This window comes from Drosophila suzukii, chromosome 3 (genome assembly GCF_043229965.1).
Source record: "Drosophila suzukii chromosome 3, CBGP_Dsuzu_IsoJpt1.0, whole genome shotgun sequence".
NCBI classification, from domain to species: domain Eukaryota; kingdom Metazoa; phylum Arthropoda; class Insecta; order Diptera; family Drosophilidae; genus Drosophila; species Drosophila suzukii.
This window is the reverse complement of record NC_092082.1, coordinates 24,861,324-24,882,925: the sequence shown is the minus strand read 5'-3', so window position 1 is coordinate 24,882,925 and position 21,602 is coordinate 24,861,324. Positions and strand designations below refer to the sequence as shown.

General features: G+C 41.6%; 1 protein-coding gene across 1 annotated transcript; it reads right to left on the bottom strand.

The window, feature by feature from the left end:
- Window positions 1–4,496: 4,496 nt before the first annotated feature.
- On the bottom strand, window positions 4,497–7,700 carry LOC108007762 (organic cation transporter protein). Its single transcript, XM_017071517.4, has 6 exons — window positions 7,250–7,700; window positions 6,957–7,191; window positions 6,325–6,428; window positions 5,494–6,263; window positions 5,249–5,430; window positions 4,497–5,187 (listed from the first exon to the last, which is right to left on the bottom strand). Exons 1-6 carry the CDS (start codon window positions 7,489–7,491, stop codon window positions 4,978–4,980), a joined length of 1,743 nt encoding a protein of 580 aa, XP_016927006.4. The 5' UTR covers window positions 7,492–7,700; the 3' UTR covers window positions 4,497–4,977.
- Between the last annotated feature and the right edge of the window lie 13,902 nt (window positions 7,701–21,602).

Below are 21,602 nucleotides of genomic sequence, written 5' to 3'. Positions count from 1 at the left end.
GCCAACGAGCAAGCTCGACTTGGCAATAAGTTTTGCTTTTCAAATCAATTGTGGTTCCCTTGATGACGAATTGCATCCAATTATGGAGCATGGCTTCAGACTCAAACGTCATGAAAAGTCCAAAAAGTCCAAAAACGGGCGCTGCGTATGATTGCAGATGCCCCTTGGTACATCAGGAACGACACCTTGCTAATGTCCTCCACATTACCTCTGTTAGGGAACAGATTAACCGGCACTCGAGTCGGTACAATGAACGCCTTACAGCTCACACCAACCACCTAGCAGCTTTCTTGGTCAACCCAACAATTAGAAGAAGACTGAAGCGAAGGCACCCCGGCTATCTCTGGACAAGAGGATGTCACATTTCTCGAGTCCGTTAATGTTTTTGCTCAATTGTTATAAAAAACAAGGAAGAACGCTATAGTCGAGTACCTCGACTATCAGATACCCGTTACTCAGCTAATGGGACCAAAGGGAAATGGAGATATGAAAGCAGCAAAGCGAGATTGAAATGCGCGACCTACCGGCGGTACACAGATTTAAGCGTTAAGGGCGTCAGAGTATGCGTGGCAAATTTTTTTTTTTGATCAAACGATAGGTATTGACGATACCAATACATTTCAGTTAAAATTTTGTATCTAGCATGAAAATTGTGGGCGCCACTGGCTTGGGCGGTTTGTGGGCGTTAGAGTGGGCGTTAGAGTGGGCGTGGCAAACTTTTTTTTGGGTCAATCGATAGGTATTGACAAGAACAATACGTTTCAGTTAAAATTTTTATTCTAGCATCAAAACTGTAGGAGCCACAGTTTTGGGCGGTTTGTTAGAGTGGGCGTGGCACTCTGCTGAAACAAACTTGCGCTGCGCAGGAATCTCAGGAATCTGCACGCCTAATCCCAGTAGTGTAGCTTGTATAGTTTCCGAGATCTCAGCGTTCATACGGACAGACGGACGGACGGACAGACGGACATGGCTAGATCGACTCGGCTAGTGATCCTGATCTGGAATATATACACTTTATGGGGTCGGAAACGCTTCCTTCTGCCTGTTACATACTTTCCGACGAATCTAGTATACCCTTTTACTCTACGAGTAACGGGTATAAAAATTAATCATTCCCTTGTTATCTATTCATGTTAGCTGTTTCACAATTTACTCAACGTATTGTAGCCATTAAGTTGGTTTATTGACGTTTAAATAAATTTATATGTTATACTAAAACAAAATTGGCTGGTCTATGTTTCATTAATTTCAGTTAAGTTGAGCTTAGGAAATACCAGAAAATTTACCATAGCGAGTGAAATTCGATGAACGCCGTTGGCCGCGCCCAAAGAATAAGAAATTTAATCTTTGGAGGTAATCTTTCGTGCAAAAGCGGTGTGGAAACAAAAAAATATTTATTTATTTTTTTATTTAATAAATTAAGCTAAGCATACAATGAATAACTTAATTGCAAAATTACCGAGCACTGGCTGCAGTGGCCTTCGAGTCTGGTTGTGATTTAATTATTCTACGTATTTATTAAGGTTAAAACAACAGGGCCGCTGGTGCACAAAGAAATTAAAATACAAATAGATGAAATGTTCAACGAATGTTTTTATTTATGTAAATTAGTAGTTCAAAGCTTCCTTCTCGTCCTACGGATGCTGGGCCATCTTTCCCGCGCCATCTGTAGTCCAACTCCGAGTCCCAATAGACATATTCGAACTTGAGGAAGTGGGAGCCGGATTGGGAACGGGGTTGTTCCGCCTGAAGCCGCATGAAGTCGCCCAGCATCGTGGTAATGGCTGGAGATGGCTACACCAGCTCCTCCTCCCTATAGAAGCCGGCGCGTCCCCCATCTCCCCTTTAGCTACCAAGTAGCTGGTGGAGGTGGAGTCCGGTGGTTTCTCAATAGAGAGCTCGTCGGAGATCGATCGAAGTCCCACTCGGCTTGTTCCTTCCCACTGGGATTCTCTAGTGGATCTCCTCCAGCTCTTCAACTGTTTTGCGGATTTGCCCTGTCGTGGTATTGCTTCCTGTCGGTGAAATCCCACAATAATGGGCAACATCTTGGATTTGGCGTCCCTTTTCATCTGCCCTTACCTCCTTATGCGATTTTTGGGGTTTTTTTTCCATTTTTAATTTTTAAATTCCACACCGTTTTTGCACGAACACCGCCAAAGATTACATTTCTTATACTTTGGGCCGCGGCTAACGGCGTTCATAGAAATTCAGTCGCGAAATCTGGTATTTTTTCTGGTTTTTCGTTAGCTCATCTGAGTACCGCCCTGAAAAACAGACCGACGAAAAAGCGTTAGCAGCGTTTTTGTCTCTCGTTCACTCCTATGGTTAGCTCGCGGTTTTCGTCGATGTGGGTACTAGGCCTATGGGGTTTTTTTTTAAAAGGAACTGCAATGGCGCCGTTATAAGGAGTTAACCCTCTCTGGCATAGCGAACCACTGCCATCGCCAGTTTGACAGCTCCAAAACTCTCCAACTTGACAACAATACAAACAAACACACGCAGTGCAGATCAGGCAGGCAAACGTATAAAATTCATTTTTAATTAAAAATTAAATTAAAAAGGAATTATTATTATTGTAGAAGAAGTCCTTGCTAACAGTCTCCAAAAAAAAAGCCGATACACACTCCCGACAAAACGGACTCACTTTCCACATATGGGACAACAAAAAACTTTGTGTGGAACGTGTATTTTTATTAGGAACGTACGAGACATTTATGTGGCTCCCCAGGCGGATGTTAGCCGAATAAGTTACTGCCTCCCGACGTTTGGAGCGCCACTGAGCCAGCTTCACATATCATGTATAAATCTGTGTCAAAAGTAAATTAATTTACAAGCAGATAGTCCGCCGCAACGTCGTGTAAAATGAATAGTCCAAGCCTGGACCCAAACCATATTTTAAAATTCTCAGAATTAAAATTTATTTGTGAAGCCAGATACCAAAAATCTAACAGCGATAAAATCCGATAAATTATAGCGGCGCCTGGCTCTATAAAATATACTTTATATAATCCAGGTTCGTGTCACGACTGGAAAGAGGAGCGCCCTCTGGGATTCTTGATGTTGTCCCGGATTTAGCGGTTTGTGGGGGAAATGTGGGTTGTGACTTTGATCTAGTATAAACACAAACCATATTTTAAAATTTCTCAGAAATTAAAAGAATCAAGCGTTGCCACTGGCAAATTAAAAGTATCCGTGCTGCCAGACCGGAAAAATGTTTATTTTCTAACAGCACTGTTAAGATGTATCAAAATCTAACAGAAATGTAAAGATGTATCAAAATCTAAAAGCACGTTCTGTTGCATATTAACATTCTTGGAAGAGGAAGAACACATGGCGCCTTGATTCAAAAATATTGCCAATTATTTTTGAGCGCTTCATTCTTGGTGATTTTTGCAACAACTTAGGTAAAATTTGACAAACTTTTACGCTCGAGGACGTACGAATTTGAAGGGAAATAATATTCTGCAGATAAAAGAAAAAAATTCAATTGAGAAGAAATTATTGCTAGCCAGGCTAAAAAAATCTTTTTTTAATATTCTTAGCCAAATACATGTACAGCGGAAGAAATACAGGCTCGACAATGGACCCAATATTTAAATATTATGGCCCGAAAAATAACTAAATCTTATTTTAATGTGATAAAGATTTGTTTGGCTTTGACTGCAGAAAAACAGCAAGCCGCGACAATAAATTAGAAAACGCGTATCTTTTTTTCATAACAAATACTTTGAAAATATATCAGCTTTTACAAATTTATTCTACGAATCGTTCTTTAAAAAATTAGACTATTTAAAATAACTTAACAGTTGCATTCCCGTTTTATAAAAACAGTGCGTTCTATGACCCATATGAAAAATTATTTTACATATATATTAAGCGGAGTTAAGTTAACTAATTTGGCCACAAAAGTTGATATCAGAACATTTGTACGTTAAATGTGCGATCGTCACCCTTCTACTTTACGAGTAACGGTTATAATTATTCAACAGATAAATCTCGGATTCTGGTTATACCAACTATGTAACAGGTAGAAGAAAGCGTTTCCGAACGCATAAGGTATATACATTTTTGATCAGGATTACTAGCCGAATCGATCTAGCCTTGTCCGTCTGTCCGTATAAACGCTGAGATCTCGGAAACTATAAGAACTTTAAAGGTGTGATTTGGCATCCCGATTTAAGAGCTTCTTGCGCACCGCAAGTTTATTTCAACAGGATGCTACGTTCACTATAACGCCCACAAACGTCCATATCGCTAAAATACATGTAGCAAATTTGTTAATATTTTGTAAAAGTATAAATCAAATATTGTTTTGATTATCAATATCCATTTTTTAAAAAGTTAAACGCATATAAAATGTGCAATCTTGGGAACAGTTGCTTTGTTCCTTGCATATCTACATTTCCCTCGCACTCTTCTTAGTTGAGGTAGTTGATGGCATCGACTATAGCGTCCTTTTGTTTTTTTTATTCCCCCTAATAAAAAAATTGAAGTATCGAAAAATCGTTCTTTGTTGTAATTAAATATCTAGATAATATAAGTGCACAAATCAATGCAGACACACTCAAAAAATCAATTAAAAAACTTTAAATTCAGAAGTAAAATCTGGAAACAGGACGTTGACGTAAATGTGTCTGCGAAACATAGCCATAAATAAGTGGTAACAAAATGCACATTCTAAAAAAATTTCATGAAAAAATACATGCTTTTCTACCATTAGTGGACCGGTTCAATTACTTATGTATGTATAATCTAAAATAATAAATAATGACACATACAAAATTTTTAACGTTTAAAAGAAGCTAGAAAGACAGCGCAGCAAATAAATATCACGGATAAAATTTGATGTGCGTGCACGACAAAATCGTACGAACGAACCCTAACTAACTAAAACACTTTTAAAAATCAACAAATGCGTGGACTAACACATATTTGGCTTCTATTAGCCTCCTTGCAGCTCCCGGCCCGAGATCATTATTGGGGGACCTTGGGTGCCGGCCCCTCCCCCAGCTCTTCCCCCTCAACCCCCTGACCCCGGCGCTTGGCCAGGTTGAGGTCCCGGGCCTCCTCCATGGTCGTGGGAAGCACCTTGTCCGCCGTCTCGGGGAAGGCTAGGGTCAGGAAGCCGCTGATCAGAGCAAAGGTAGCGAATAGTATCTGCGGGGCATAGACATAGTATTTGGCCTGGAAGAGGTAATGGCATGGGTTAGGAGATTATTCGTAGAATAGGTGAATCCATTCTAACCAGTAAAGGTGTTTGCGGAGCCAACATGGAGCCAATGCGTCCCACCATGGAGCAGAGCGACAGAAGGCTGTTCCGCACGTTGGTGGGAAAGATTTCAGATGTAAAGAAGTACAGGATCTGGAAGCTGCAAGTGATGGCCAGCTTTCCGAATAGGAACAGAGTCAGAGAACCCGCGTAGTTATCTGAAAAAAGGGAATATATAGAGGTATTGAGAAATTTATGGTTAGTTAGGGAGAAAGTGTTACCTTCTGGCACACCCGCGGAGGCGGCCATGCAGATGGCACAGAGCAGCATTGAGGCGCAGAGCGAGTAGCGCCTGCCAACGCGATCCATGATGACCAAGGGCAGCAGCAGGCCCGGGATCTGGATGAAGCCGTTCAGCATAAAGTTGGTGTACTTGTTGCCGCCCAGGTTAACCGAGTTGAGGCTAAGTCCCAGGGCGATCAGCGTGTGGGTGAACCAGCAAAGGCAGCAATTGGCGATCCGCAGGGAAAAGAAGCGCACGGCCCTCATGATCGGGTACTGGCTCTCGTTGGCCTGGCTGAGCTTCTGTCGGTTGGAGGCCAACAGCTCCTCAACCTGCTCCTCGGGCAACGATCGCTTGTTGATCCGTGCGGCCCGCCGCAGGACGTTGGCGGCCTTCTCCTCGGCGCCCTGGCTCAGCAGCCACCGAACACTCTCCGGCAGAATCCACAGAAACAGGATCTGTAGCACGGCGGGGGCGTAGAGCACTCGGAGCAGCCACCGCCAGTGTTGCACCTGGGAAGCCAGGAACCCGAGGAAGGCCTCCCCGAGAGCGTAGAAGATGGTGATAATCGTGGCCGCTGCCACTCGCCGCTTGGGACCCACCAGTTCGATGGCCAGCAGGAAGGCGGTGGGGAAGAGGGTGCTGCCCACGGCCATGTCCAGGAACTCGAACACCAGGAACATGGAGTAGTTGCTCGACAGCGAACGAATCACGCCCATTAAGGCGCTCAGGGAGCCGGCTACAGCAAGCATGGTGCGGCGACCGAACCTGGGGTATAAGTAGAGGCAATTGGATTGGATCAACTCTGGGCAAGTCAGGAACTACTTACCTATCTGCGAAGAATCCTCCAAGAGGTATGCCGACAAACTGGCCCACATTGTTTATGGTGCCCACCATGGAAAGCTTCCACTCGTCACTACAGTATATTCCGAACTGTTTGGGTATAAAATGAATAAGTTGTTGGCAAACTTTCTATAATTTCTTGTAATTTCATTGGTTAATTCATTTAAATAAGAACCTAACATTTTTTTTTAAGTATTGAGTACAGGGTACTAATAAAAAGCACACTATGGATGCAAAACAAACTTTGTGTAATGTTTTGGTCAAGGAACTAAATTACATTTTTCATTCCTGAGCTTACAAATGCTAGCACGTTTACTTATAGTACGTGCTAAAATTACTGATAATTAATCTCTAACCTATGGGCATTATATTTATTGTCCAGTTAAAAAGTGTGAGCAAGCCCATTAAAATATAACCATAATATAGAAAAAAGCAATTAGGGTTCTCAAATATTAGCAAGTAATTTGAACAACCATGTTAAGTCACGCACGCTATTCAGCACTTAAACTTTCTGCTGATTAACTCAGCACTGCCCACTTCCGGCTCACAAGAGTACCTTCTTAAGTTCCTATCAAGACTTTGCAGCTTTTTAATTACTCCCTTATCAGGGATACCCACCTCAGTTGATATAGTCTTTTCCTCGTCCCTGAACTTAAAGTCATGTCCGCAGGTCTCCGATACCCCGCTAAAATAGTCCTTGTCGCAGTAACTTGAAGATGGATCAGTGATCAGAGTCTCGTTGAACGCGTAGCGATGGCAGGCATCCAAGGCGGAGTTCTTGTAGGGGATGGTAAAGTTCAGCCAGTCTTCCTCGTACACTGTGCTGAGACTATCGCACTGCGGGACGTTGCACCTGAGGCAAGTCGGAAGTCTTAGGATTGGCTATATTATTTCACGGATGGTTTGCTTACCTGTGGACCACTGTGCTCGCCGTGAAAACATAGGAGATGGAGAAGAACGCGTTGAAGAGCATGGGAATGCAGAGCAGAACATAGTTGATGATCTGATAGCGCCCGAACTGGCCGATCCGCACCAGAATTGCGTCCAGCGAGTTGTCGTCATCCGCGCCAGCCGTCGCCGCCTCCGGGTCCGAATGTCCATTGCTCTTGGCATCGCTCGGAGAGCTGCCGTTTCCCTCCTTTTGGCTGGTCATTGAAGGGTCCGCCAGGCACGTGGTGAAATGCACTTCTAATCGGTGTTTTATAACTCGCGACCGCGATCTTTCCGCTTTGGCAGCTTTATTTATAGACGCTCTGGAGCGACTCGCTGGGAGCAGTGCCACTCATTGACTGATTCAACCACATCAACTGGTCGGGTTGGGAGCGCTCTGCTGTGTTTTGATTCGGCGCTCCCATACCTCTTTCCGATTACCGCTCTCTCGCGCGTTTCTATTTTTATTCCGTCTGCTTTTCTCCATGCCACGGATTCTTCCCTTCTTATCGCGGTCTTATCAGGCCCCAATCCAATCCTAAAACTATTTGCGCTCCCCGACGATGGGAGTACCTCGAAAATCACCATCCTAATCCGTTAAGTTCTGAATGGGTTAGCACCATACCGTTTATATCAATCGAACTGGTTTCGCTGCTATTGCTTATCTATCAGGCGGCGAGACAGGCCGTCTGGTTGTGGGTGGCCAACAGCTGTTCCCGCCTGTTAACTGATTGCTCCACTGGGTCAACAAGTGGCCCGACCTGGCCAGCGGCGCCTTATCTTACCCTATTTGCCCGATGTCATTGACTTTGGCGCATGTGTCTGAGACCTCTGTTTGCCTTTACACTTGATTTACTTTACCCGACTATAAGATGATTAAGTGCGGAAACAGTATACACAAGTCCACAGGCGGGCTGGCATTCGATCGCTTGGGCTGCCGAGCAGATTGATAAATCAATGATAAGTTCCGATGAAGCCACAATAAATGGGAGCTAGTGAGTTATTGGCGCGCTGATAGGGCCCGATTGCAAAGGGAATTAGATAAGTACTTGAGCTGAATAAATATTTATTTTGTTAGGCCACTTGAACGAAAATCAATTCCCAATAACAAATAATCTACGCAGGATCAGATGAATACATACACAAGTAGGAAAGTGTAGCCAAAATTAGTCATCTCACGACGTATGCAGTAGTATTACCACGCAGACGATTTTTTTACCATTACAGAGGGTATTATGATTTCAGTCAGAGGCTTGCAACGCAGTGAAGGAGACGTTTCCGACCCCATAAAGTATAAATATTCTGGGTCAGCATTACTCAGTTTTCTCTCAGTTTTAAAACTATTCCAAAAAGTGTTCCTTCTTTTGCAGGTAGTACATAAGTCGAAACCAGCCGGATAAATCTTAATTTTTTTTTTTTTTTTTTTTTTTTTTTTTTTTAGTATAACAAATTCATTTGTTTAACGTTGATAAGCCAACCTAATGGCTATAAAACGTTGTGTACGAACAGAAATAGTTAGCATAGAAACATAACAGAAAAGTATTAACAATATTTACAATGATTGAACAAAAACAATTTTATTGACTTAGGACTCGAGAGATCTGACGTCCTCTTGTCCAGATCACCGGGGTGCCTTCGCTTCAGTCTTCTTCTAGTCCTTGGGTGGGCCAAGGAGGCTGCTAGGTGGTTTATGTGTGTGGTGAGGCGATCATTGTACCGACTAGAGTGCCGGTTTGTCTGCTCCCTGACTGAGGGATAGGTTAGTTGTTAGGGCGAGGTGAGGTGCTTCCAGGTGAGCCGCTTGTCCAGGATCAAGCCCAAATATTGCGCATGGGGTGATTGTGGGATGGTGATGTCGAGAAGCTCTACTCTGGGAAGGATCTTTGCTCTCAAGGTGAAATTGCAGTGTTGCGACTTTCTTCCATTTATGGATATGTTCCATTTATTTGTCCACTTCCCGTAAGAGTCGAGGAATTCCTGGGTAATCCTTGACGCTTCGATTGGGCAAGAGGCGTTCGCAATAAAGGCAGTGTCGTCAGCGTATGTAGCCAGAATCGTGCCCGGCTTGTTAGGACACGACAGATCTGAAGTGAACAGAGTGTACAAAACGGGGCCCAGAACGCTTCCCTGAGGAACGCCAGCTCGAACCATTCTGATTCTTGACCTTTCCCCTCTCACCTCGACCTTGAAACTTTGGTCAAGCAGGTATGATTTTAGTAGGAGGAAATGGCTAGTTGGGAGTAGGGACTTCAACTTATAAAGTAAGCCATCGTGCCACACGCGGTCGAAAGCTTCCTTAACATCGAGGAAAATTGCAGAGCTGTATTGCTTGTTTTCAAAAGCATCTAAGATATGCTGGACAACTCGATGTGCTTGCTCTGGGGTTCCATGATGATGCCTGGTGGTCGGGAATGGCATCCTGCACGCTTCTTACTCCCATGATTCTGCTAAGAAATGTTCTTTCGAATATTTTTTTTTTTTTTTTTTTTTAAAGTGTATATTTATTCAGGATTAACAGGTATACTGCTACCTATGTGGCAGCTTGAGCAGGTTGTAAAACGAATATTGTAGAGAATGTGGGTAGCAAGCTTATCGGTCGGTAAGACTGGACAAGGTTCTCCGGTTTTCCTGGTTTTGGTATCATCGTTATCACAGCACACTTCCATTGAGAGGGAAAGTGGTGGATACGTAGCATTGAGTTGAACAGGAGAACAAGGAACAGGATTCCCTTTTTAGGCAAAGCCTTGGCAATTCTGCTATCGATGCCATCAAAGCCCGGCGCTTTTCTAGGATGTAGCTTTTGGATATGGAGACAAACTTCTTCTGGGCTTACGTGTTGGATTGGTAAGGCATTCGGGGAAGGGGCATCAAGGAAGGCAAGAGTTTCTTCAACATCCTCGCGGCTCGCGAGTTCAAATGGCTGGAAGCGTTTTTCAAGTTCGTCTGCAAATGCTAAAGAAATTTCCGAGTCGGACCTGCACCATGTGTCCTCAGATTTCTTTATGGGGATCTTTCGTAGGGGCTGTCGTTTCATATTCCGTGTGCATTTCCAGAAGTTAAAGCCGTAAGGTTTGGTGGGGTCAGCATTTAGGAGCATCTCATCAAAATATTTCCGTTTGGTTTCATAAAGAAGCTTTTTAAGATCATCCTCCGCTCGTCGATATGCACTTTTGTCGACAGGATCTTGAGATCTCATAAATCTGCGACGTAGGGAGCGTTTCAGCCTTACCAGGTCCATAATCTCATGTTTTAAAGGAGCCTGAGGTGGACTGGAGGGCTTTGAGCTTGAGGTTGAGGACTCGGCAGCGATATGGATGATCCGGACAAATAGCTCGACGGCGTCGTTGATGGCGTCAGGAGAGCGTAACACCATATTTAGGCTCACAAGCCGGTTGACTGCTTCTTGAAAGCGTGGGAGGCTCGCATTCCGAGGAAGGATGCAAGGCCTTCGGGAAGTTTTTTGCGCAGCGACTCTTAGTTTCACAATCAATGGGATGTGATCAGAGCTCAGTTCAAGAGTTTCTGAGATGGAGAGACTCTCGGGCCGAATCCCTCTGTAGACAGCAAAGTCAATGGCGGTTGGCGTTCTTTGACTGTACGGATAGTGTGTAGGCCCTCCGGTTGCAAGGACCTGGACATTTGATCTTTGAATGTAGTCTGCTAGTGCTCTTCCGCGGGTGCTTGAGTTACGGGATCCCCAGAGACGGTGGTGTGCATTCCAGTCTCCTGCGATTATGAAATTGTTTCCCAGATCGTCGAAGAGTTTTTCAAAGTCGTCAGCAGTACATTGAAAGTTTGGTGGACAATAGATAGACGCAATAGCTGTTTCACCAAGGTCTGTTTTAACTTTGACGGCGACACATTGAACATTTGGGCTTTGTAGACTATAAAACTGGTAACATTGAAGACAGGATTTTATTAAAATTGCAGAGTCACCGCGTTTCCGATCAGCCGATCAGCCGATCAGACCTCGAGCAGAAGTGTGTTTCGCTAACAAACATAATATCAATATTATGACATTTTACAAAGAGCTCAAGCTCAAGGGCTTTGTTGGCAAGTCCGTCAGCGTTCCACACATTAATGTTGAGGCCGATTTGACTCATGGTTGTGCAACATTGACTGGGAGAAACTCAGCGAATGCTTGAGCAGTTGCATGGAACAATATCTTACGTAGAAACGGACGGACAGACGGCCAGACGGACAGACGGACATGGCTAGATCGACTCGTCTAGTGATGCTGATCAAGAATATATATACTTTATGGGGTCTGACTGAAATCAATAACCCTCTGCAAGGGTATACAAATTATACCTTTGGTGTTTTTTGTCAAAAAACCTCCTACGCTTGGAAATAACATTTTATAATTAACTCTGAATTTCGAATTTCATTTTATTAAAATCGGGCGACTATATCAATAGCTGCCATAGAAACGATCGAAAAATTGAAAAATAATAGGAAACAAAATATAGCTTCGGTGTTTTTGACATATTATCTTATACTATTGGGAATATAATTTTATGTATCTTTTGTAATAATTATAAGTGCAAGGGTATACAAACTTCGGCTTGCCGAAGTTAACTTCTTTTCTTGTTATATTTAGTTTTTAGTTTTATAAAAATCGGAATGCTCTGTCCATGCAATGCTCCCACGGGAACAACCTGCAAGGGTATAAAAACTTCCGCGTGTCGAAGTTAACTTCTTTTCTTGTTTTTATTTTTTTTTATAAAAAGTGTATATTTATTCAAAAATAACTGGTATACTGCTACCTATGTGGCAGCTTGAGCAGGTTGTAATATAGGGGATAACAAAATGTTGGTATACAAGATTGTACATTAACCCTGTTTAATTTACGTTTTAATTACATTAGACTTCGAACATGTTAAATATATCTTAATTGAAGGTCATGTGGGTGGTATCTTTTAAGTGTTCTTTTTGCAGATCCATGTTAGCCTCTTTGCCAGGGAGTTAGGATGAGAGCCAAGACGTCTGAAGTAGTTTCTTACTTCAGCGTACGACATAAATCGCCAATCTTTGGGACTTTAAGATCTCTTTCTATGTCTATAGTTCTTATAAGCCAGGGGGCATTAAAAATCGATCTGCTTTGCGCCACTCGTATAGATTTATAAATGCGAACTTTGTTGGACAGTGAGAGCTTATTTCTTGGACATAGAAGCCAGGACATACTTGCTGCCTTTGAGAGCACAGACTGCTTTACCATCGTTGTGTGCCTCTGGAAAGTGAGTCCTCTATCCAAAATCACACCAAAGTACTTGTAGTAGGACTCGTGCCGAAGTACAGAGCCGAGCATGGAAATGCCTGAGCAATTCTTTGGCCTTGTGGAGAATGTGACACACACACATTTTCTGAAGTTAGTGCCTATACTCCATTCTGTAGTCCACCTTTCAAAACGTGTCACGTACTCCTGCAGGCCCAAGGTTGCAATATCTATACTTGGACTCCTGACCATAACCGCAGTTTCGTCGGCGTATGTTGCGATGAGCATGTTGTCATCATCAACTTCGGTACAGCCCCAGAAATCTGGCATTTCCGTCGTATAAAGTGAGTAAAGAGTCAAGCCTGCCTTGGGGTACACCCGCTGAGATTGGACGTTTTGACGACTTTTCACCATCGACAATTACACTAAATTTTCTGTCCAATAAGAAGCTCTGCTCTAGTCAGAGATCCGATCTAGTGTCACTCTTTCCATCATTTTGCCCAATGCAGGTAAGAGACTAATTGGTCTGTATGCATCTTCTTCGGTGGGTTGCTTTCCAGGCTTGGGGATCATCATGATAATAGCATTCTTCCGTGCACTTTGGTAATGACTCAGCCTTAAGACGCTGTTAAACAACAGGACTCTAAAAAGCAGTGCTTTGGTGGGAAAAATCTTCAGCGTTTTGTTGTCCAGCAGGTCCTTGAATGGAGCTTTTTGTTTTTGAGCTTTCCGATCTTTGTCACAACCTCTTCCTGGGTTACAGGCTCGGTGGGAAGAGCCATTTGAAAAGGTCTGTCCAGACGCAATTGCACAAGCATTCGTTTTTCCATGGGAGTTAGGTTTAACGGCTTAAATCTGTCCCCTAAATTGTCAGCAAAGATATCAGACACACCAATCACCCGCGGGATTTCTCATAGGAGCCTTTGGGGTAATCTGTCTCTTAGCTTCCACAAATAGTAGTTAGTCGATGCATCTGGATTCGCATTTTTCAATATATGGTTAACTTGGCGTTGCTTGTTCTCGGTCAAGACTAAGGCGATTTGAAAGCCTTTTGTAAATGTTTTAGACCGGCATATCTCCTGTTCTTGTGTACTTTCGACGAACTCTTCTTTTCAGCTGTATGAAAACTAAAGCATTTTTTTAGAAGCAGATTGCTTCTATTTTGGTCCGGAGAATGACTTTGGTTTGGGGTAGCAGCTGTCGCAGCAGTGTATATTTGTTCCACTAAAACCGTTACCGCATGTTCAAGACCATCTGGATGGTTAATCACAGTGTTGAGTTCTGAGTTCTGTACAGGGTTTCCTTAAACATTTCAGCGGGGGAGCCAGGACTTCCTTTTTGCCTGAGCGGTGCAACAATTGACAAATGGTCCGAGGATAGCTTGTATTTTGTTTCAATCGAGAGTTTATTGAATGGAACTCCATTTATGAAAAAGTCCAGAGCTGTTGGCGTAAGTCTGGTGTTCAAAGAAAAAAAGGTAGGACCCCCAGAACTAACTTGAACTAGATCGCGAAATGCCTTGTTCGACTCAATCCTTCCTTGAAGAGTTGATCGCTAGAGTGGATCAACTCTTCAAGCTAGTCATGGGAAGGATTGAGTCGAACATTTATATCAAAGATTGCCTTCTCCCAACTAGACAAATTTTTGTTGGGGTTACGGTCATCACCAGGTATATGTGCGACAGACTGCCTAGCTGCAGCGCTGGTACTACTCGGAAGGCTATTTATTGCCATATCAGCATAACAGACGCCATCTCTGGTGATTGACATGGAATATAGTTGACTGTGTCGGCTTTGTACTCCAGCTTTTAGTTTTTTGCTTAATTCCATTCAGACTTTGCAGCCCATAAAACCAGCAGGGTGATTTTCTCCGCAGTTTGCACACATGAATTGGTTGTGACTAACACGATTTGGTGTTGGTAGGATAATCTCCGGCACGATTCCCACAAACAGGCTTTATAAAACAGCATCTTGAGATTGACATAGAATAGATTTTGCCTATCATTATCATTAACGTTGGCTGTAGTCCAGCGCATGCCGGGTTTTCTTGGGCAGTAAATATTAACAACGTTGGAACCTTTGTCCGTGAAGCAACGGTCTATTTCCTCCTTAGGGACTGTGGAATGTACATATGTTCCTCAGCACCAGCTTAAAAGGCTTGACACCACATATTCTGGACGCACTATATTTTAATGCACCTGGAACACGTACCTAGGAATGCATCCAGATGCAACAAACTAGACACATTCTGGACGCACTCTTTTTTAATGCACCTTTTATAATGCACCTAGGAATGCACCCAGATGCAACAAACTAGAACATGTACCTAGGAATGCACCCAGATGCTTTCAAAAATCAAATATCTGTAAATAAAAATCAAATATCCCAGGGAATACATTAAACTGGGTTTCAATTTCATTTATTGTTATTTATATATTTTACTCCACCCTGGTCTCGGTGCAAACCTAACATCAACACCAACCTGCGTATCTCAACAAAAAATCATACTCCCAGCTCAGTACATCGCACCCGATTTCAAAACGAACAAGGAAGAACGCTATAGTCGAGTACCTCGACTATCAGATACCCGTTACTCAAAGGGAAATGGAGATATGCAAGCAGCAAAGCGAGATTAAAATGCGCCACCTACCGGCGGTAGACAGATCTAAGCGTTATGGGCGTTAGAGTGGGCTTGGCAAATTTATTTTTGGATCTATCGATAGGTATTGACGACACCAATACATTTCAGTTAAAATTTTTTATCTAGCATGAAAATTGTGGGCGTCACAGGTTTTCGCGGTTTGTGGGCGTTTAAGTGGGCGTGGCAAACTTTTTTTAGGTCAATCGATAGGTATTGATGAGACCAATACATTTCAGTTAAAATTTTCTATCTAGCATCAAAACTGTAGGAGTTACAGTTTTGGGCGGTTTGTGGGCGTTAGAGTGGGCGTGGCAGTCTACTGAAACAAACTTGCGCTGCGTAAGAAGCTCAGGAATCTGTACGCCAAATCTCAATAGCCTAGCTCTCATAGTTTCCGAGATCTCAGCGTTCATCCGGACAGACAGACGGACAGACGGACAGACGGACAGACGGTCAGACGGACAGACGGACAGACGGACAGACGGACAGACGGACATGGCTAGATCGACTCGGCTAGTGATCCTGATCAAGAATATATATACTTTATGGGGTCGGAAACTTTCCGACGAATCTAGTATACCCTTTTACTCTACGAGTAACGGGAATAAAAAAAACTGTTCGGTGAAAAACGTTGGCTGCTTACCGACGGATCCAAAACGTTGGATTCAACCACTTTCGCAGTTATCGACGCTAACAACACCATCATAGCGGGAAGCAGAAGCTACGGCTATATTACTAGCCTGCGGCCTTGCAACCAGTAAAAACGGCGAGTTTGTTGTCTGCACTGACAGTCTGTCGTCACTCCTGGTAATACATAACCCAAAGTATCGCGATCCCACCATAAGAGAGCAACAAAAACACTCCGATAAAAATAACACTGTTTGGGTCCCAAGCCATCAAGGCATAAAGGGTAACGAAGACGCGGTCCATTGGCCTCTCACCAACATTCGATTTCACTCCAAAAAACAGCAAGGACATACACATGCTAATAGATCGCAACTTGGAAAACCAAAAGATGGAGGAATGGACCACATTCACCCACAGATACACAAATACCTCTCCCAGCGGCAATCGGGATACAACAGTGCAGCACCTTTGTATGGCTTCGTATAGAACACACTAAATACACACACGAACACCCCATAAAAGGCAACAACAATCCGATCTGCAGTCTCTGCGGAGGAATCCCAAACACCGACCACTTTTTAGACAATTGCCCTGGACTGGCCAGTATTAGAGGCCACTTGTTGGGTACACAGCCCCCTTCCCAAATACTCGACTTCTTATCCGTAGAATATATTAAAAAAATGCACGAGTTTATAGGTAAATCAAATCTAGCAATATAATAACAAACTAACCCCATAAAAAACCGCATATACAGATATAAACACAGCAGACTAATTACAGTCAAAATCGAAGGACTCCGCAGCCAGTGCTCGGAAATATAGTAACATTTAACATTTAACAATATATAAATAATTTTTTAATTTGAATCGTTTTCTGGTGCGGCTCCTGGTTCCGGGTTGGCCTTTTCCAGTGCTCTATTCCTATTAAATATTTTATTTTTCTTAGCTTTTCTTATCTTTCACGTAGTCCAGCAGGGCGTAGCCGTCTCTTTTTTGGGATTCTGTAAAGCACATTTAAAATTTTAGATTTGGTCAATAACATTTATAAAATAATATATAATTTATAATATTTTCTACTGTTTGTGTATATCAATTGTTAGTCTTAGCCTTTTTACCAAGTTATGTTTTTATAACCCTGGCAGAGGGTATTATGATTTCTTGACTAGACGAGTTTCTACGCAAACTAGTCTCTCAGTTTTAAAGCTATCTGTCTGAAACTTTACCAAAAGTCTTTTTTCTTTTGCAGGTAGTCGGAACCAGACGGATCGGACAACTATATCTAATAGCTCCCATAGGAATAGTCAGAAAAAAATTTAAAACTTATATCTTTGGTGTTTTTAACATATAACCTCCTACGCTTGGAAATAGAAAATTGGTGGAAAAATAATATGAAACAAATTATAGCTTTGATGTTGACATAATTTCGTATACTATAGGGAATATCATTGTTTGTGTTTTTAAGAATTTCGAATTAAATTTAATAATTATAACTATAACAATTATAACTCGCCGAAGTTAACTTCCTTTCTTGTTTATAAAAGTGCTTAATGCAGACATGGCAAAGATGCCTTAAATAAAATATACATTTTCTCGCCTGCGTGTTAAATGTAAAGCGGATTAAAATGTTCTTAAATTAACATGCACACGGAAATCGTCTTAAAGTTTTTAAATCAAAAAAATGTTAACTAATTTTTGAAAATTACAGTGTGAAGTACCTTGTAAGACCGAATTCAAATTATGGAAAGTTACCAATCCATACTTTTGCCTAGAGCCACTGTAGTTTATTTTGATTATTAAATCTGGGCTTAGTATCTTGTCCAAATTTGTAACTAAGTTGTTGCACAACATCGATTTAAAGAGCGGTATCTGAAAAAAAAAATACAAATTACTAGAAAACCGGAATAAAAGCTTATTTCGAAATTCGAAAATATTAAAAAAACTATATTCCTTAGGTTTCAGTACCAGTCTAGACTTCGAAGAGTAAAGACGTGCTATAGGCAAATCCACGCTAGTGCTATCTGCAACTATTATCTACCAATTTTGTCCAAGCAAATAAGACCATAAGCATACTCGCCAACTAAAGCAAAAACAATTTCTGCATCTGAACAGTTACAAAAGTGCAAGTGCATCGGGCAGCAGCCCAACAACAACAACCATGACACGACCGCCAGACATAAACAAAACCACACCACGAGAAAAAACTCCTTAACAAACACCCAAATTCATCGCCATTAAAAGAAAAGTCAACAATGCATTCTTTGAAAAAGTTAGTTCATCATCAAAAAAGTTATTGACTTTACATGCTGCGGGAAAGTAACGTCAGTTTCAAAAACCAAAGCGGGTACTCTTCTTGTCCAAACCAAAGACCTACTCCAAGCTCAATGGCTAATGAAACTCAATAAATTTCAGGACTTTGACGTTAAAACATATGAATACAAAACACTTAACTATTCAAGAGGAGTCATCTATTCCACATTCCTTGACCTCTTAAATGCCGAAACTGCCAAAAATTTAATCACCCCACCAAAGCCTGCAATAACGACAAAACTTGCTCTAACTGCTCTGAAGTTTACTCCCCCGACGACGAAGACTGCACCAAGCCTAAATTCTGCATCAACTGCAAACACCTCGACAACCCTCATCATAGCCCATTGGACAAGAATTGCCCAACATTTATTAAACAAAAATAAATAATGGCTATAAAAACAATAGAAAATGTTGACTTCTCTCAGAAGCCACAACAAAGAAAAAACCAACCCACTGGCTATACCCCTCAAAGCTAAAAGCAAAGCAGACAAATCGAAAACAGTAAATACAAGCCAACTAAAACACTCGAAGTAACCCAACACTGCAAAGGAGGGTTATTAATTAATCACTCAAATTAGTACTAAGTAATACACCTTCTCTTTACATTTAATTCTTAAAATTATTCAATGGAACATCCATAAATATAGAAATAACTACATCGAACTCCAAACCCTGATCAAAACCTTTAACCCCCTAATTCTTGCCCTACAAGAAACACACATAACGAATTTTATCTCTCTACCCATTCCCATTAACTACACACTATACCAACAATGCTGCACCAACTCTTACGGGGGCGCAGCTCTCCTGATACACAACTCAATATCGCAAAGACAAATCTCAATCACCCAAGACATCGAAGACTTCAATACAAAACTTAAACTAAACATAATATCAGCCTACATTTCACCAACTAAGTCCTTTAACAGAAGTAACTTAGAAAACGTCCTCTGATTCGACAACACACTCACTTTAGTCCTCGGAGACTTTAATAGTTGGCCCTATTCTGGGGCTCTCCTAGCCCTAGTACCAGAGGCAATATTATTGCCAAATTCCTAAACCGTTCAGATTACATTTTATTAAACGACAAAAGCCCCACCCACTTCTCCACTCACAACTCTTTCACACATATAGACTTATCCTTTTCTTCATCCGCTATAGCCCCAGAATTTCTCTGGGAAACAATAGACGATCTCAATGAACCTTAATACCTCCCCCTCATCCTACACCTCCAAACCCTTCTTTAACTTAAAGAAAGCAAACTGGGAAGCATACAAAAAATCTTTTCGAAACAATTCTACTGACAAGCCACCGAGCGAAAATTTCAATCAATATCCCAGAACTCTACATTTAAATTTCCTAGAACAGTCCCTAGGTGGAATCAGAACTTATTAGTTTTGAAGAAAGCCAAACCGTCTAAATGGTCAATACTAAAACGTAACATCAATACCTATAATATAATTGAATACAAAAAAGCCAACGCGAAACTAAAAGTAGCTATTAGAGAAGCCAAACGCATCTCTATTTTCAATTTCACATCCGATATTAGTCCCTTCTCATCTCCAGCAAGAACATGGTCCAACATCAGACGACTTTGCGGCCATTACCCCACAAAGCACATTGCATTAACCACCCTTCTTTCCCCACCACCAGAACATCCCGAAGTGAAATCGCTAACTCTTTTGGACTTGCCTGGTCCAAAGGAGCCGACGACGGTAAATTTTCTGCAACTTTTCGCACTAATAAATTCCTTTTAAACCACACTGTAGACTACCAACCCTCCAAAACTGCACTAGAAATAGAAAAGGACATTTCGTTCTTCGAATTTAGCAGCGTACTCAACTCCCTGAAAGGCAAAACTCCAGGCTTAGATCGCATCTCTTACATTATGATCAACAACTCCCCCATATCATTCAAACACAGAGTCCTTAACCATTTTAATTCAATCCTAGATTCCTCAATCCCTCAAGCCTATAAACATAGCCTTGTACTTCCCATTCTAACACCCCAAAAACTCAAAACGGACATTAAATCGTACCGCCTGATATCCCTAAATTCATGCCTTGCCAAAACACTTGATAAAATTGTCGCGAAGAGGCTGTGGTGGTTTGTTTTAAATAACAATCTAATCAACAGCAATCAGATTGGATTTAGAAGGGGAAGATCTGTTATAGACAGTCTACTCTCAGTAGACCACATGGCAACAAAATCCCTTTCACTCAAGAAACACATCACATTGATCTCTTTTGACTTCAACAAGGCATTTGATAAAATAGGCTTCCACTGAGTAATTAACCAGCTGAAGGAATGGAAAATAGGCAAACTCATATTAAATTACGTCCTTAACTTTGTAACAAACTGAAAAATAATCATTAAGTCCGGCAACAACCTTTCAAGCTTTTTCCCACTCAACAATGGCATCCCACAGGGGTCTCCAACCTCAGTAATTCTCCTTCATATAGCTTATAACACACTCTCCCATATTATCACCTTACACAAAGAAATAAAACTAACAGCATACGCCGATGACTTCTATCTTATAATCGAACACAATAAACAACAAAAAAACCACTACCAACATCTAAACCCTGTTTTCTCAAATAGACGACTGGTGTACGTACTCTGGATCAATTCTATCAAAAGAAAAATGCCAAGTCCTTTACATATGAAGAAAACATAACTGCTCTGCCAAGATCCTTACAGGCGACACAAATGTTCCCAGTTCCAACTCCCTCAGAATACTAGGACTTACTATTAACAACAAATACACCTGGAACACCCATACTTGAAAATTAAAAACAGAACTATCAAAAACTGTAAGTATTATTAAACATCTCTCTTCCCTTAAAAAAAACAGTACCACAACCACTCTTATCAATACTATTAAATCTATCCTCATTTCAAAAATCGATTTTTGCCTGCCTATTTACGGATATTCTCCCAAATCTAAATTAAACTGTTTAAAAACAACAATAAATGCAGCTCTAAGATCAGCCTTAGGAGCCTATCGAACCACACCAGCAAACAACTTACTACTAGAAACTAAAAAAAACACAATAGAACAAAAACGAAACATCCTTACAGCCAAATTAAGTAAAAGTATCCTTTTCGCCCACGGCACCCATATAACTAAACTAATAAAGCCACACAAAAGAAAATACAGATACCCTAGTACCATAGACAGAATAATCAAATCATGCAACCCCCTTTCCTTCCCCGTTTCTCCTGTCCAAATTAGTAACTGTAAAAAATGTAATATGACTACCATACATAAAGCTATCGACACTAGTCTGTCATCTTATAATAAACAAAATACCCGGTCCTTACAATACTCATACCTACAACACAATCTGACGGTTCTAAGGCTGATGGTTTATCTGGATTCAGTATTAATGATGAAAATAACCTTTTAAAATCCGGTCTACTACCAATGTACTCTTCCTCCTACACGAGCGAGATCATTGCCATCCTAGAAGCCACAAAACTTTGTCAAGGAAAGTCCTGAAAACACGCAATCTTCACCGACTCCCTCTCCTCCCTTAACTC